Source organism: Bipolaris zeicola (assembly GCF_000523435.1).
Source record: "Bipolaris zeicola 26-R-13 unplaced genomic scaffold scaffold_15, whole genome shotgun sequence".
NCBI classification, from domain to species: domain Eukaryota; kingdom Fungi; phylum Ascomycota; class Dothideomycetes; order Pleosporales; family Pleosporaceae; genus Bipolaris; species Bipolaris zeicola.
In genome coordinates, this window is record NW_006912064.1 from 22,787 (window position 1) to 38,623 (window position 15,837).

At 51.3% G+C, this 15,837-nt stretch overlaps 6 protein-coding genes across 6 annotated transcripts; 1 reads left to right on the forward strand and 5 right to left on the reverse strand.

Annotated features, from left to right (window-relative positions):
• Nucleotides 1-201: 201 nt before the first annotated feature.
• Nucleotides 202-1,152, reverse strand: COCCADRAFT_69066 (uncharacterized protein; the record flags this gene model as incomplete). Its single annotated transcript, XM_007710185.1, has 1 exon — nucleotides 202-1,152. A coding segment is annotated over one exon (951 nt), but the record flags the coding sequence as incomplete, so codon positions are not given.
• A 1,935-nt stretch (nucleotides 1,153-3,087) lies between these two features.
• COCCADRAFT_23021 (uncharacterized protein) lies at nucleotides 3,088-4,885 on the reverse strand (the record flags this gene model as incomplete). The annotated part of the gene is made up of 4 exons (XM_007710151.1): nucleotides 3,088-3,665; nucleotides 3,718-4,309; nucleotides 4,362-4,690; nucleotides 4,816-4,885. The coding sequence occupies 4 exons, from the start codon at nucleotides 4,883-4,885 to the stop codon at nucleotides 3,088-3,090; spliced, it is 1,569 nt and encodes a 522-aa protein (XP_007708341.1).
• Nucleotides 4,886-5,403: 518 nt separating this feature from the next.
• Nucleotides 5,404-6,213, reverse strand: COCCADRAFT_33395 (uncharacterized protein; the record flags this gene model as incomplete). The annotated part of the gene is made up of 3 exons (XM_007710162.1): nucleotides 5,404-5,649; nucleotides 5,876-6,097; nucleotides 6,136-6,213. 3 exons carry the CDS (start codon nucleotides 6,211-6,213, stop codon nucleotides 5,404-5,406), a joined length of 546 nt encoding a protein of 181 aa, XP_007708352.1.
• Nucleotides 6,214-7,811: 1,598 nt separating this feature from the next.
• On the reverse strand, nucleotides 7,812-8,675 carry COCCADRAFT_1723 (uncharacterized protein; the record flags this gene model as incomplete). Its single annotated transcript, XM_007710130.1, has 1 exon — nucleotides 7,812-8,675. One exon carries the CDS (start codon nucleotides 8,673-8,675, stop codon nucleotides 7,812-7,814), a length of 864 nt encoding a protein of 287 aa, XP_007708320.1.
• Nucleotides 8,676-10,451: 1,776 nt separating this feature from the next.
• Nucleotides 10,452-13,046, forward strand: COCCADRAFT_1724 (glycoside hydrolase family 81 protein; the record flags this gene model as incomplete). Its single annotated transcript, XM_007710131.1, has 3 exons — nucleotides 10,452-10,658; nucleotides 10,712-11,066; nucleotides 11,122-13,046. 3 exons carry the CDS (start codon nucleotides 10,452-10,454, stop codon nucleotides 13,044-13,046), a joined length of 2,487 nt encoding a protein of 828 aa, XP_007708321.1.
• Nucleotides 13,047-13,998: 952 nt separating this feature from the next.
• Nucleotides 13,999-15,034, reverse strand: COCCADRAFT_85799 (glycoside hydrolase family 128 protein; the record flags this gene model as incomplete). Its single annotated transcript, XM_007710186.1, has 2 exons — nucleotides 13,999-14,233; nucleotides 14,325-15,034. The coding sequence occupies 2 exons, from the start codon at nucleotides 15,032-15,034 to the stop codon at nucleotides 13,999-14,001; spliced, it is 945 nt and encodes a 314-aa protein (XP_007708376.1).
• Nucleotides 15,035-15,837: the final 803 nt, after the last annotated feature.

Sequence of the window (15,837 nt, forward strand, 5' to 3'; positions counted from 1 at the left end):
AGTATGAGCGCCCTATACGTAGCAGGTCTGATACCCACAATATCTACTCTGCACTCTCGTCAACGGCGCAAAATCGCTATCTAACACCCCCAAATCGCCCAAAATACCATGTGTGTCGGATGTTGATGTATAGGTCACTTTCACACGCTTAGCATCGCTGTTAGCGCATGTCTTGGGAGAAGAGGTCGTGCGACGATACCTCCTCCTACTCAGCAAGGGCTTGAGAGAGCCTCCGGCGGTTGAGGAATCAGAGCTATCAGATAGAGCTGAGTCACTTGCGGTACCCACAACCGATAAATTCGTGGCAGTCATAATCACATTGCCTCTGCCTTCTTGGGGTGACGAAGCGGTCTTGCCAGCTCTTTTCCTTGCTATCTCTCCTTGTGTGACAACAGAGAGTGGTGAAGCAGTACGCCCACTACCGTTCTTTCTCCTCTCTACGCTTGCCACCAGAGCAGTCCAAAGATTCATAGTTTCGTTCTTCCTCAACGTCTTGGCATCCTCGTAGTTTCCAGTCGTGAGGGTGCCTTTTGAGGTCGTATTGGCATGAGAATTAAGTGTTGTTTTGGCATCAGCTTCAACAACCGGGAAGCCGCTTTCTACAGGCGTATGTATGCCGAATTTGTTTCCCCATTTGCACTCGGATGGGTAGTCACACGTATTCCAACAGTCTTTTTTCTTTGTCGGAATATCTCCATCTTTTGTGCCAGCGGACGAGCCAGTGTCCAGAGCAGCTTTGTTCCTGGGACCGTCTCTTCGCCATCTGCTCCAGTTCTTCCAGCCAGAATAGTCAAATTCGCTGTTGCAGGCACCATGTTTCTTTGTACGTCGTACATAGTTTGATTGTCGCCATGCCTTTACAGTGGTTGTACCGCTACAATAATAATGTCCGTCTTGTAGGCAACGCCTTGTGACGTTCAAGCGGTAGCTACAATGACAGTGGTGACATGTCCACGTCCAAGGTAAGGGAGTTGGTGGTAAATCTTCCGTAGACTTTGTGCCCGTTTTTGAACCTTGCTGGCTCCCTTTCTGAACTGATTGTTGGAATGGCGCTGTGGGTGTGAAAGGTGGACGTGGTGAGAAGGGCGATGGTGGAATCGACAAGAAAGAAGATTTAAAAGGCGCTGGGGATATTCTTAGAGAACTTCGCATCTTGGGATCTGATAGGGTGGGTCGGGCCTTTGACAAAATAACTGCTTATCCCTGGAAGTGTGTCTTGTTACACTGCGAACACAAGAAAAACTTCAAAAGTGAGGGTAATCGCAATCGTGGGGTGCTTGTCAGGAAGGGTTTGCAAAAGATGGGGACTGACAGAGATGTTTGTTTCTTGCTGTTAAGGAGAGCGTGTCTCTTGTAAAACCAACACGCCGATCACATCCTGTCACGGGTTTCAAGACGATTGTTCTCATGCAAAGAATGGAGAGGCGACAAGTGGATAGTGGATAAAGACGGGCTCGATAACAGATCTTTGTTGTCATCAAGTAACACCATGTCCCGGTGGTGCAACAGCGGTTCTTTGTCAAGGAAAGCCATTCGAGCGTCAGCTGCATCATCTTCGAACACATATGCGCTTTGTTTAGAAGGCGCGCAAGCCCACAAAACCTACCCTAGTGGCCTGAGTTTATTTCTGCCACTGAGTACTTGTACGTATCAGCGAGGTAAAATATTTCTATTCCGGATTGGAATCGCGCTATCGGCCAAGCTGTTTTGTGTTGCAAGCCGGCGTGATTCCCTAGTTAGCCGGTTAGGAGCACTGAATAAACCTTACATCTGGGTTGGCACGCAAACTCGCTTATATTTGTTGCATGGGTGTGTATTTTCGTCCAACTTGATGCAAAGCACGTCTAGAGTTTCACCAAATCTCGGCTCAGTGACGTGATTACTTGGCTGAAGATGGAGTGATGTGGGAGGGGTCATGGCAGGCTGCAACGCACAGGATGCACTCCCATTGTCACGTGCCCTTTGCAATAGTAACAACGATAACGACTCGTACTAGGTTCGCCCCACATGCATTCCCGAACGCGTGGAACACACCCAAGACATTTCTCACCGAGAACATGTTTCATAGCCCCGATATTGTCTTGGAGAACACGAAAGCCATTCCCGCTTGTGGAATCAATGAAATTCCCTCTCACTCGGCATCCCACCCTGCATGTGCTCCTATATTACTGACGCTTGCCAGCCCATGCCCACTCCTTGGAAACGAGGCTCTAAAAAGGAGCGGTTCTGAGATGCATGGAGCATGTACTTTTTTTGTGAAAACCCGCGATTCCGCTTTTGTTATCGATTAGAACTACCTAGTAGTAAACGTTATGGAGCGCTGTAACTGGCTTTACGGATGGATGTTGAAAGAAAAGATGCATGGGAGCAAAGACGCGCGTATAGGAACAGTAAGCACAACCCCGACGGCATGTGAAGCGCATGCAGCATGCAATGATACTTTCTTGGCACGACAAGGAGATTGTGATATCGCTATTGGTATGGTGTGTATACTACTGTAAGTATGTGTATCTGTGCATGTGGACTAACAGCTATTGTTCTTGAGAGGATTTGATGCCTAGTTCAGCTATTGTGCTTAGCTGCAAGCCTATCGCGGTAGATTGACATCATCTCCACGGCGGAGTCTGGGGTACAGCGATATGATAGGGCCTAGGCATGGGCGATCACCCATGTGGAGGAGTGGGAGATGATAAGCATCGACACTGCGAGTACGCTTGGCAGCGGAAGATATATCGTTGACCGGACGAATCGGTAGGCCTGTTGTTCATGGACTGATAAGGTTGCGCTGGGCATGGGCGCGTGAGCACAGCCTCCTCGTACGTGCAATCCAACAGGGACATTACTTAGAGCAGCGTGCATCGGGAGTCTGACAAAGACAGGGGCAAAGGGCCGATTTGGAAATTTAATGATGAGCTCGTTCTTGAATTATGTACACTACATTTGTAAAAGAAAAGATTGGTTCAGACATCTAGAAAAAATTAGAACAAAAAGCTCAGCGCAAAGACCAGAGCGCAGGTGGTATCTCGAAACAATTTGACTTTATAAAGTCGGAAGCAGCAAAATCCAGATCAATACAAATACAAAAGCTTAGGTCTTGACCTGCTTTTCATTGTTGTGCTCAGGACCCATGGCAACCGCATGCCTGTCCCCGCCAATGCCAGTGTGGTCGTGGTCATGGCTGGAGTTCTCCGAGGGCGCCTTGCCCTCGAGCATCTGGCTGTGCTGGGGAATACCGTGGCGTTCTCCTTGAGGCACCGAGTGCTCACCATCGAGGGGAGCACCCTTGGCAGGGGTCCACGCAAGATAGTCACGGCGGACCTCGACGTAGTCGTAGGCGAACTCGCCAAGTTGGTCGTCATCCATACCAAGAAGCTCGGCCTCTTCGGATGCGCGAAGCTTCAGACCAGGAATCTTGTCGATGACAAAAGCGAGGATAGCGCTGACGACAAAGGAGTAAGCAGTGCAAGCGACAATATAAGCAATCTGCTTATAGACAGCGGGCGCGTCGCCAGTAATGGCACCGGCGGTCAGTCCGTTGTTGACGCCGTCAAGACCAATGATGTAGTTGGCACCAAAAATGCCGTTGAAGAACAGTCCCCACATGCCGGCGACACCGTGCTCAGCGAACACATCGAGAGAATCGTCGATCTTGATCCAGAACTTGACTACAAGGATGTTAGGAAATGACGTAGGATTGATGCTTAGTGTTCGACTTACTCTTGGTGGCAAAGTTAGCAACAATGCCAGTGGTGATACCGAGGACAACGCTGGCCCATGGAGGGATGAAACCAGAGGCGGGAGTAGCAGCAACGAGTCCAGAAATGGTACCTGAGCACCAGCCAACCATGGACCACTTGCGAGCAAGACGCCAATCAAGAATAACCCAGGTCATAGCGGCAAACATGGCGGTAAGGTTGCTGTTCCAGCAGGCCATGACAGCGCGGAGATTGGCACCGAAAGCAGAGCCGCCGTTGAAGCCCAACCAGCCAAACCATAGGAATACGGTTCCGAGAGTGATCAAAGAGACGTTGTGGGGGCGGAAGTTGAGCATCATCTTTTCCTGGCGGCGTCCGAGAATCATGGAGTAGGCCAAGGCGGTGCATCCAGACACAATTTCGACAGGGCCGCCACCAGCATAATCCAGGCCACCCCATTTGAAGAACCAGCCGTTTGCGTTCCAGGCCCAGTAAGCGACGGGGCAGTATACGATTGTGGCCCAAAGCCAGATGAAGACCATCATGGGGATCAAGCGACCGCGCTCAGCAACGCAACCGACAACAATAGCAGCAGTAACAGCGCAGAATTGTAGCTATGAGCCTGGTTAGCATGTCTCTTGTGGGTTATGATGAAATCTGCCGTACCTGGTAGAAAGAGTACAGCAACTCAGGAATCAGAGGACTACCCTGGCTAGGCGCACCGAGGACGCCCTTGAGACCAAACTTGTCGAGGTTGCCGATGAAGCCATTTGTGGAAGGGCCGAACGCGAGCGAGTATCCCCAAAAGTACCATTGGAAGGTGATGACGGAGGCGGAGAACATGCACGCCCAGATGAGGGAGAGGGCGGACTTTCTGCGAGCAAGACCGGAGTAGAGGAAAGCTAGACCAGGAACCATGATCAACACCATGGCCGAAGCCACGAGGATGTAGGCCTGGTCACCCGCCTGGTACCATTGGTTGAGATTCTCGGTGACTACAAATATACATGTTAGTATGCTTGCTGGTATGTTTTGACTTTGATTGCACAATGTGCTGCGCGCAACACGGGTGTCGGGCGCGGCACGTGCTTAATGGTGGTACATGGAGACTTGAACTGACCAGAATCACCACCAGTAACGGCATTGGTCCCATTGAATTCGGCGGGAGCGCCGATCCATGAGTGCGACATGGCTACGGAGTTTGCTGGGGAACCGGCCAAGTGGTAAGGATATCAGGGGGGGACTTGGAGAGGTAGGCGGAGGGAAGAGCAGTCTCACAAACAGGGCGTATGGAGAGGAAATGAACAGAGGATATAAAGGCTGGATCGGTACCAGTAATATACGGGAGCACCAGGGAGAAACCGGAAACCCTACTGTAGATTACAATGGTTGCGCCGGGGCCTTTATGGATGAAGGGCTGACTGCTACTCTTATCTATCCTGGTCCACGGACCAGCTCTCGAGGCAAAATAGACGAGGGTACATCAACCCACAGGCGCGCGACCGCCGTGGGGTTCGCGCCAGATCCAGAGCTTGATCGCTTTTTTGCCGGTCGATGTCGAGCTGCGTCATGGTAGGCGTTTGGCCTTATCTCGCCGCGAGCGGAAGCGTGACGGGGCGGGTTAGATAATGGGACCAACACCCACCTAGCGGCAGCATTGCGGATTGCTGTGAAGGACAGCCTCGCACCGTGGCTCTTTGTCGGCGACTCAAAACGATTTCTCACAGCCACGGGAGGCATTGTCCGCCATGTCTGGGGGCGGGAGTGCTTGGCGAGTGGGAGGCTCCATGTTGTGTTGTGTCAATTGCATTTCATGCCAGAGATAAGCATCCAACGGCGGCCAATCACGGTCCACATCGGAGCGATAGGCCGCTAGCTCGATTCGGCCTCCTGCCTGAACCCGGCCGTCCCCTGCGACGCCATCGTGTCGACGCCCACAGACGCCCTCCCGTCCCTGACCACGCCTGGCGATGCCCACTCACACTCGTCCATCGATGCGATAAGCCCGAGGATGCCTCGTTTGAGACGCTGCCCGTAATACCACAGCTTCGCAATTGCCTCGCTCGCGCCACACGGTTTCCTGCCAGAAGTTGCCCAAGTCGCCGGCGCCCGACAAACCTTCATGAAACCCAGCCTGTGAATACTCGGCGGCCATCTTTGGCGCTACGCCGTGCACGCACGCCCTGCCCGACGACCGACATGTCAGCAAATCGCTTGCCGTTGAGCACAGAGACGGCCCTGTGTCGCTGGTACCAGACATGACCGTGCTCACCGTCGTACCAGACGGACAGTTTTTCGTCTCCTACTGCATGTGCTGCATGTACAGTACATACGTAGTGTCCAAAATCCCGCCATTCGGTCATCCAGGCGGTCGCCATTCTTGGTTCCAGTGAGCCGGTTCTCTTGCCGCCTCAGGAAGAAACCCTATTGCGTGGCTTACATCGATCTGCCCAGGAACGCCTGTCATATGTCCTGGCCGGCAGTGGCGCGCCTTTGCACAAGCAATTACATATCCCATGATTCCCTGTCACAATCTTGAACAGTCAGCAACACTAGAAGAATGCCACAAGCAGCTGAAAGCCCTCGTAGTAAGTATTTTTTTGCACACCAACCCTGGCCAACGGGCCATACACACTTACATATTGTACGTACATAGTATGGTATGTATGTATACCTATGCCTACAGCAGGGTCCGACTGCGGACCAGTCTTTCTTCCACCTGCCGTACCCATTCGGCAGCTCTTGTCGGTAAACTGTCGTGAAAGCATGTGAGTCTCGCTAGAAGCGAGAGAGTGGGGCTGTGTCGACCTCTCCACGAGCCCGCCACGGCGGTGACGCCTCAGGTTCATAAAGCGTGGGGAAGCTCAACTTGGGGCTCGGTACTGCGGGACTACCGGCTCTTACGTGACTATCCCCGTTGCATTGATTGTTGTGTCCTATATCGGCGTCATTGAAATGTGGGATGATGGTTATCTCTACGTATCGCGCCTTGTGCAATTTCACCACGTTTTCGAAAGATTCCAGAACCCGCCGGCCCAATGGCTGTACTTCCGGCTTCGGAGCCCTGACTGTGGGTTTAGAGTAACCTTGGATCGCATCATTGGCGCATCGGGCTACCCTATCATTTCTCTTACTACCAATCTTAGCTGACTTTGCTAACCTTGGGCCAATGACAGGTCTTACACAGATAGTTTTGTGTCTGAACCGCTTTCAACCTACTAGCTGTTAGTTTGCCCTTCAAATGGCATGTGCCCTTTCCAGCAATATTGCTTGTGAAACTCCACATTCACAGTCTCCAATTTCGATTTGCAGTATGGCGATACTAGCAGTCCGTCTTCTACATTCCTATCGTCTTACTCTTCTACGGGCATGGGGGGTCTACAACACTCCACGCTCGTTGTATGAAACCAAAGCGCCCCAGCAACCTGGCTATCTCTCGCCCAACATTATTGAACGTAACGTGTCAGCTTTTGGCCGCTGACCAACTACGTGGAGATCTGACAGCAGCAAAAATCTCCACGATGTTCCGCATATGGATTCGGCGTTTCGTATACGAAATAAGGTCTGGCCACCAGTATCACAACACTCCGATTGCTGGTGGTACCCCGGCCTCCCCACTACACTCCGCGTACGCCTACTTACTTGCCGCCAATCCTGGGCAAGGGGAAAAATTCAAGAGTCAAGACCGTCACACTGCTCAAGGTTTCTTGACGCCCAATATCTAATCTGAACCTTGTAGCTGGGGCGGCGACAACAATCTCTCAATCTCTCTGTAATCCAATCAGGCCGAAGCGCGTTCACCCCACACTTCAAACCCCACACTAACATCGCTGGGGCTGATGAATATGGGATCCTGGCTCACATGCAACATTCAGCCTCAAAACAGAGTTGCTTTTGAAGAATGCCGTCAGCGGGCATGATCAAGCAAGTACACGTAAAGGCCCAAGAGATGCATGATAGTAATCTTGTTTTGGTAGGGTGTTACTACAGGGGAATCTTAGGATACAGGGTTGATAAAAGGAAAAAAAGGTTTCATCATCAGCTTTGCTTTTGTCGAATCAACTACCGACTGATGCTCCCTCGCCCACGCCTCGGCTGTAGGCTTCTCGCCAGAGCCTAAAACAACGCAGTGCCCAGCAAAGTACCGCCCAAAAGTCCAGCCGCAAGAGGGAGTCCAGCACCACCTCCGTAGCCGTAACCGTACGGCCTACCGTAAGGTGTAACCGGACGCATATATCGCACACCGGGGCTGTAGTACTGACGTGGGCCATATGGGTTGTATCCGTATGCTCCACTTGGTGCATAGCGCCCATGAGGTGGTTCAATGTACACATCCCTGCCCTGTCGGTCTTTTCCTATCAGTTGCGGCTCCCCTGTCTCCATGGCACGAATGATTGCTTGTCGTGTGCGCATATGCTGAATATATGCTTGACGCTCCTCCTCTGCACGACGTTGACGTGCTTTTTCGCGCTCTTCATGCGTCTGACCTGTAATTTTGTCCTTGAGCCTTCTGGAGAACTTGTGAATGCCCGTTGGTTCGCCAGGCGCAGCGGCACCTTTACCCTTGGATGTCGGTCGTGGTGGGAGGTGATCCTCCGTATCCGAGTCTTCAGCAGCAAGGTCCTCCATTGTCATTGTCTTATGCATGCGAGTGTACTTTTTGCGCTCTTCTGGACTGAGTGTGCTGAGATACTGTTCATCGTCGTACGGGTGCGTCCATATACTCCGTGGAGGGTTTGCTCGTGTGTCTACAAAGAATTGATGCTGAGTCTGTTCGTCAAATGAGCGGATCCAGCCAGGAGGCAGCTCGCGCATCAAGTCCTCCATAGAACGCCGTCGGTCGGGGGGAATGCCATTGCGCTCGGTACGCGCCGCGGGCCCGTCTGTAGAAACGCGGCGAATGCCAGGCGAAGGGTCTGCATCGAAGATGGCGGCTTCGTAGCTGGGAGGGGGCTCGTTTGGATGTTGCGAGGTTGTCATGATGTTTGGAGAGAGTGTTGGGATGTGTTAGGTGTAGATGTATCTATAACAATGAATTGAATATATCAATCACTTAGGTAGACTCGAACTTGGAACTTGATTCAGATACAGGTACGTAGGTATGTAATAGTGATCACATCGTTTGTGCCACACAGAAGTGGCGAGAGCTAGAATGATGTCATCTGTGGCTATGAACTGTCGGAGTTAAAACCGTACCAGTGCCAAATTCCGAAGCTACACTCCATGTGATCTTCGCCACTTTCCTCGCGACATGTGACCTCACCGCTCCTGTCACCCGACACGATTCTTTCTAGAAGGAACATCCATGCGCGTAATACCCACTAATTTCTCATGGAATCCACACTCCATGCACGACGCCGACGAGAGCATGTCAAACGCTGGAGTGAGAAGTCCATCTCAGCACTGACTCTCCACCAACTCTCCACCTCTCCGCCATGTGCGCTCGTCACACTTCAGTTTTCCCCGCAGAGTCTCCACCAACCCAAAAAGCGCGTGCGCCGTCCATATCACGAGATACTAAACGGCAAGCCTAGCGGTCGTTTTGACAGTCTAGTATGGCGCACTCCAACGCTTCCGGGCTCTTAGACCTTGGTGGCTGCACCATCAAGTCATGGCTTTTCGATTTTGACGGCAGAGTAACATCATGAGTATCGACTAGCCAAGCATCCTACTACTCATGCTTGTTGTTGATCTCTTGATTTCACGATCAGGCATCGTGTTCGGGCCGCCGCCTTCGGTTATCTATCTCCCAGTATGAAAAAAGATGGAACTAGTGGCGCTTTTGTAATTCAACGGGAGTTCATTCTACCTCGAGAATGTATGAGAACCCCCCTCGGTACACCTTTGTTTTCAGAACATACGGGGGCGGGGAATGCTGCCCAACTCCACAGTGGCCAAGCCAAAGACGGTGGTCATATGGCACATACCGACGACGTTCCCGTTAGGACCCTGAATTCTGCTTTGCTTAGCGTAACTTCCGCACGTTGCGCCCGCCTCCAGCCATCCGAGACGATCTTACCTGTACGTTAGTTGGTTTGCAAAACCGCTTTTTCATGTTTGCGACTAGAGCGGTGAGTCTGTCTCGCAGCATGTCGTGTGGTCATAAGAATCTGCCACCGATCTGCAAGGAACTGTGTGCAGTGAAAGATGCGTCTAGTGACTGTGAGCCCTCCGAATCTGTTCACTGAGTTAACTTTACATCGCATGAAATGCTGAAAGACCATAGACACAACTCAAACGCCCATAATCTCAAGATTGAAACACACCGCTTTATAGGGACAGTGAGTAACAAAGACAGTCAGTGAAGGGCATCCCTTCGGACCGTGAAGAAACTGCGCGCTTACGCACTCAAAATTGAAGGATGTGAGAATACTGGTACACTAAATGCTAGAGCAGTCAAAGGCCTTATGTACCGACAGCGAAGACGTACGCACGGCTGAAATCAAGATTATATGGGGTAAACTAGTTGTTTGTTAGTCTAAAATTCTTTTACACCTGAGCTCCATGTCTCAGTTGCGGATCGTGACCTTCCTGAAGTAGGAATTCTCACCGGGCGAGCACGCGACAAGGGGGTAGAGTCGAGGCGGTATTACCAGAGCTCCCAATGTTATATAATGTCCCTTTGCTCTTCAATATGAACTCCATCAATCAAAGCAGAACCCGGGTGGTTTACAGGATCAATCATCTGCTTCTGATTCTTCAAGCCTGTCTCGTTTGGTTCTTCTCCCGTCTTCACCTACGTCTTCACCAGCCACTATGGCGAAGTTGACTTCTTTCTTATTGGCTTCGGCCTACCTGGTCTCTTCGGGTCACAGTATTCCCCTCCGGGATGCGAAGAGAACACAAGATGTCCTTCACGCTCGTCAGATCGAATTGTCCGATGTTCCTGTGACTACAAGCTACAGTTCAGCCATCCAAACAGTACAATCACCCACTGCTACTGTCGATTCATCAGCCACCGGGGTATTACTCCATCCAGAATGTCTTACCAAGACTTTTTCACTAACATGTCACAGAGCTTTATCACAGGGCTTCCTTCAGGCGGCTTTACAAGAGACCCTATTCGTGGTCCAGGCGCCTCAACCGCCACCAAGCCATTGTCTCCAAGCTCAACCTCACTAAAGCCTGGTCCTACATCAGTGAACAGGATTTCTTCAGGCGATATTTTCCAGGCAATTGACAACGCAGCACCTCCTTCATACATACCTTCTCGCAATGACCATCCTGTTCGCAAACAGTTCATTGAGGATGGTGATGTACCAACTCAGACGAACAAGTTTCACGCAAACTTCTTTCTCGGTACCCAGTCGTTCCCAGTGTGGACACACCCCTACTCCCTATGCTGGGCCAAAGGGTTTGGCGGCTCTTACGGTACGTGAAATGGTCACCTCTTGGCTTGAGACATTGCTAATTTCGACTCTTTAAGGCATTGCTGTCAGTCACACGGTTAGGGACCAATTTGCTTTTGGACCCTCCATTGACAACCCACGATACTTTATCTCACCCCTTGGTATCCAACACATTGTTCTTTCTGCAGCCGAGCTTGGGCAGGATACCAAGCTTTCTGTTCAGAACCTCGGCAGTTTCTCTGCAAATGCCAATTTGCGAGCTAGCTCCGGATCTAAAATCCTGATGTCAGTACCCGTGGTTCAGGGTATGGGTATGGCAACCGCCATCTATGCCGGTGCCAGACCAGTCCTCAACAGCAATGTGTTCTTCCGTTCTCTGTCATATGTTGGATCGGTCAATGGAGGAACCTACAAGTACAGGATCGTCCTCAACGACGGCACTTGTTGGCTGCTTTATGCTACATCAGCCAGCGCTGTTGGTGTCATTCCCTTCACGCTGGACAGCACTGCCAAGATCAGTGGTCCAGCAAACTTCATCGGAACCATCCAGGTCGCCAAAAACCCTTCAGGCCAAGACATGGAGAGCGTTTTTGACAAGAGCGCTGGTGCTTACGCCACTGACGCTACCCTTTCCGGATCAGTCAATGATGCGTCTGGAAGCTACTCCATTAGCTGGACCAAGAGCGGTGTGACTAGCCAAACTTTGCTCATGTATGCGCTGCCACATCACGTGGAATCATTTGATCAACAGACTCAATCGGCTCTCAAGAACATCACACTTGTCACCACCACCAAGGGCTTTGCTCAGGCCATTCTTGCTGACAAGATGACCATGGTTGAGAACGATCTTCCCAACACAATTGGATTTGCTCCCTGGTCGAAGAACGCCAACGGCGCTGGAGGCTCCCAGAGGACTGCCCTTAGCTCACAGGCTACTACACTCATCAACCAAGTCGGCGTTGCTGAACTCAGCCAGGACATGATCCCCCAGACTTCATTGAACAGCATGTACTACTCGGGCAAAGGATGCGCAAAGTTCGCTTCTATCATCTGGACCATGAACTCCATGACCGGCAACACCCAATACGCAGCAGCTGGACTTGTCAGGCTCAAGCAAGCCTTGGATGTCTTCATCAAGAACACCCAGCCTGAGCCACTCGTCTACGACAACGTGTGGAAGGGTCTCGTCTCCGGCGCCAGCTACAAGCCTCCCAATGATGTCGGTCTCGACTTCGGCAACACCCTCTACAACGACCACCACTTCCACTACGGCTACTTCGTCTACACCGCCGCCGTCATCGGCCACCTCGACCCCTCGTGGCTCACCCAAGGCAACAACAAAGCTTGGATCAACGCCCTCGTCCGCGACTTCGCCAACCCCGTCGACGACCAATACTTCCCCATGTACCGCTCTTTTGATTGGTTCCACGGCCACTCGTGGGCAAAAGGCCTCTTCGAGTCCGGCGACGGCAAAGACCAAGAGTCCACCTCCGAAGACACCTTCGCCAGCTACGCCGTCAAAATGTGGGGCAAGACCATCGGAGACTCCAACATGGAAGCTCGCGCAAACCTGCAACTCGCCATCCAAGCCCGCAGCCTCCGCAACTACTTCCTCATGGAGTCCGACAACAAGAACCAACCCCCCACCTTCACAAAGAACAAGGTCACCGGTATCTTGTTTGAGAATAAAATCGATCATACGACGTACTTTGGTGCCAACACAGAGTACATCGAGGGCATCCATATGATCCCGCTGAACCCTTCTTCGGCATACACCCGCGGCGCCAAATTCGTGCAGCAGGAGTGGGACACGTATTTTAGCAATGGGCGCGCAGAGCAGGTCCAGGGCGGCTGGAAGAGCATCCTCAAGTCCAACCAAGCTCTCATTGATCCCCAGTCTTCCTGGCAGTTCTTCTCCAACCCCAGCTTCGCGGAGACGCTGGATGGTGGCGCGAGTCGCACGTGGTATCTGGCTTACTCGGCTGCATTGATGGGTGCTTAGAACGAGAGATAGGTGGGTATATGGTCAGAGAGGGAGGTGGAAACGTATATATGTATATGGCTTTGGTAAGGTGAAGGGTTGGGACTGAGTCGGTGGTGGTCTCAGGTATATACAGCGTGACATGGTTTTGTTTACGATGAACGCTTTACGAATTTCTTACGACTGATGGGATATTGGGTTTGTTTTGAGTACTATCTCTAAGAGGAGGATTGGGTCAGGATACGAGTGTATATATTGCTATTTAGATAGTTCCTGGGCAATCGACGTTTATATCTTGAAGCTTTTTGAGTAATGGGTTCGTTGAAGTTGTGCGATCTGGTGGCTTTGATGCATGGTGGTTACTGCTGCTTCTTTCGATCAGGATGGTGATGATGATGAGATGACGCTTGAGAGATGGCTTAGTGTCTTTGCTCTGAGCCTCAGTCTTGCGTTTGGATCAAATTGGATCAAAATGTCGACAGTCGGCAGTCAATAACCAAGAAAATCAGAGCGTAGAAAGAGAGTTGGTTGGGGAGATGCAGAGTGAAGTGGATAGGACGAAGGTAGTTTAATTAAGAAGGTGAGTAATATAATGGCTAGGTATGGTTTGCGGGTTGATTCCTTCTCGTTGGAATCGGGATCCTGCGTCTCTTTCGTTAAGGGAAATTCATACGGCATTGTATATGTAGATATGTCCGAGATGAGAGATGTTCCATCAATGTTTGAATTTTATTCCCAGTGTTGTACCGTGAGCATAGCCCTTACCCTTACAACACAAATCTATTCGTTTATAACCCAGCGTCCAAACGCCATTGAAATGCTGGAATCCTCGTAACTGCACCGACTTTCTTGGCTTGTGCGAAGCTTTTGGAAGCACATGGTCGAGCAGAATACATCGTGTATACCAGCCAGCCGCGACTACTCCATCACAAAACCGACATCGATGCCCCTTCTAGAATAGCGACAGAAACGTCTAAGCCCAGAACAGCCACATGGCCACTGTAGCAGCAAAGGCATACGCCTGAGCGGGCACACCAGCTGCAGCCGCAGCAGCAGACTTCTTGGGAATATTCTTCGTAGCCGGGCCACCCAAGTACCAAGACCCAATATCCGTCAACTTTCCATCCTGCGTCAACATGGCCGCATTAGCCCCCACGTTCGATACATCGGATCGAAAAGCCCCAAAGTACGAATAATGCGTAATGTTCCTACAAAAATTCCCAACGTTAGCTCGCCCGTATCGCCAAAGGAAAAAAAATAACAATCCCGATATCAAAAAAAAGGACATGAGAAACTTACGGCCAAGAATCAAAACTCGTCGCACTCATATTATAAAACGACTGCGCCTCCTCCAACGGCTGATTCGGATACCCATACTCGGTCACCCACACGGTCATGTTGGGCCATTTACTCGTCACACGCCCAATATGGCTCATCATGCCCTCAAAGTTACCATACCAATGCACAGGCACAAAGTCCGGATTGCAGCCTCCATTGCACTCGTTGTAGAAATTCTCGAGCCACTGCCACCCCGTTTCCGCGCCCGTCACGCCAGGAGCGCCTAGTTTGACGCCGAGTTCTTTCAAGGGTTCCATTTCGGCTTTCCAGCGGGCGGCGGCGAGGCTGGCAGCGAGACTAGAACCGCCGGTATCGTAGCCGCCGTCGGGCTCGTTGAAGCCGAGGACGTAGGTGATGTTTGCGCCATTTGCGATTTGCTGTTTGACCGAGTCAAGGAAGGGGGTGCCTTTGTCGTCGGAACTAGCGCCCCAAAGCATAGGAACGAATTGCATGGCGGTGTTTTTGGCGTACTCGGCTGTAGGCTCGGGTTTGTAGTTGTAGTACCATGTTGGCGGCGAAGGGCCTTGGAGCCAGATTTTGTCGTCTTCTGGGTGTTTGTTGGAGGGGACATGGCAGAGACCGCGTTTGGAAGAGGATGAGGCGACGGATTGGGCGGTGCTGGTGCTGGCGAGCAGCGCCGTTGTGGCGGAGAGGAGCGCGGTGTGTCGCATGGCTATTTGCGAGAGGGGATTATGCGAATTCTACAGGATGGGGGTTTTCTTCTTCTTCGTCTTTTTTAGGGCGATCCTTTTGTACCAGCAACGGGCCGCGAGTCCTGGGTAGTTTCGAGTAAACGTAGTCGTACCAGCAATTGCAACGAGCGACTCCTCGAATCACCAAGCGTGCGATTGTAAACGACAGATGCAACACGGATAGACAGGATCCAAAGATGGGGAATAGGCAAAGCAAACGTCACAATAACGAATGACCCAAGCAAAAAAAAACGAGAGATTGGGGGGAGCGAAAGAGAGAGAAACGTAAAAACGACTCTCTCAAAGTCGCAAGAAAGAGAAAGAGAAAGAGAAAGAAAGGATATCGGACGAAGAAAGCGACTTCTTTTCATCCGCACCCGCCCAATCTTTTTCCCTTTACACAACATTAACCCAACCCTAAAAGGGACCACTCAAGCCCGCCACGCGCAGCCGTCCTAACCTTAAAAGGAGGTGGGAAAAGGGTCCAAGAAATATGCCGATACGGCAGGCCCACGCCCGCAAGCCACCAAAAAAAACGCAAGCCCATTTTGTCGCCCTTGGCATGCAACTTTGTCAATATCCAAAACAGCGGGTTTTACACACGTCTAGAACCATGTACGAACGCGAACAAGTCCCGTCTCTCTCCCCCCCCCCCGAAAAAAAAAGGAAAAGACGCAAAATGGGCAACAGAGACAACAAGATGCTGCAAATCGAAGAATGGGAATCAAAAAACAAAAAACCCAAGCATCTCGGGTACGCCGGTACTGCTACTACTAACTAGC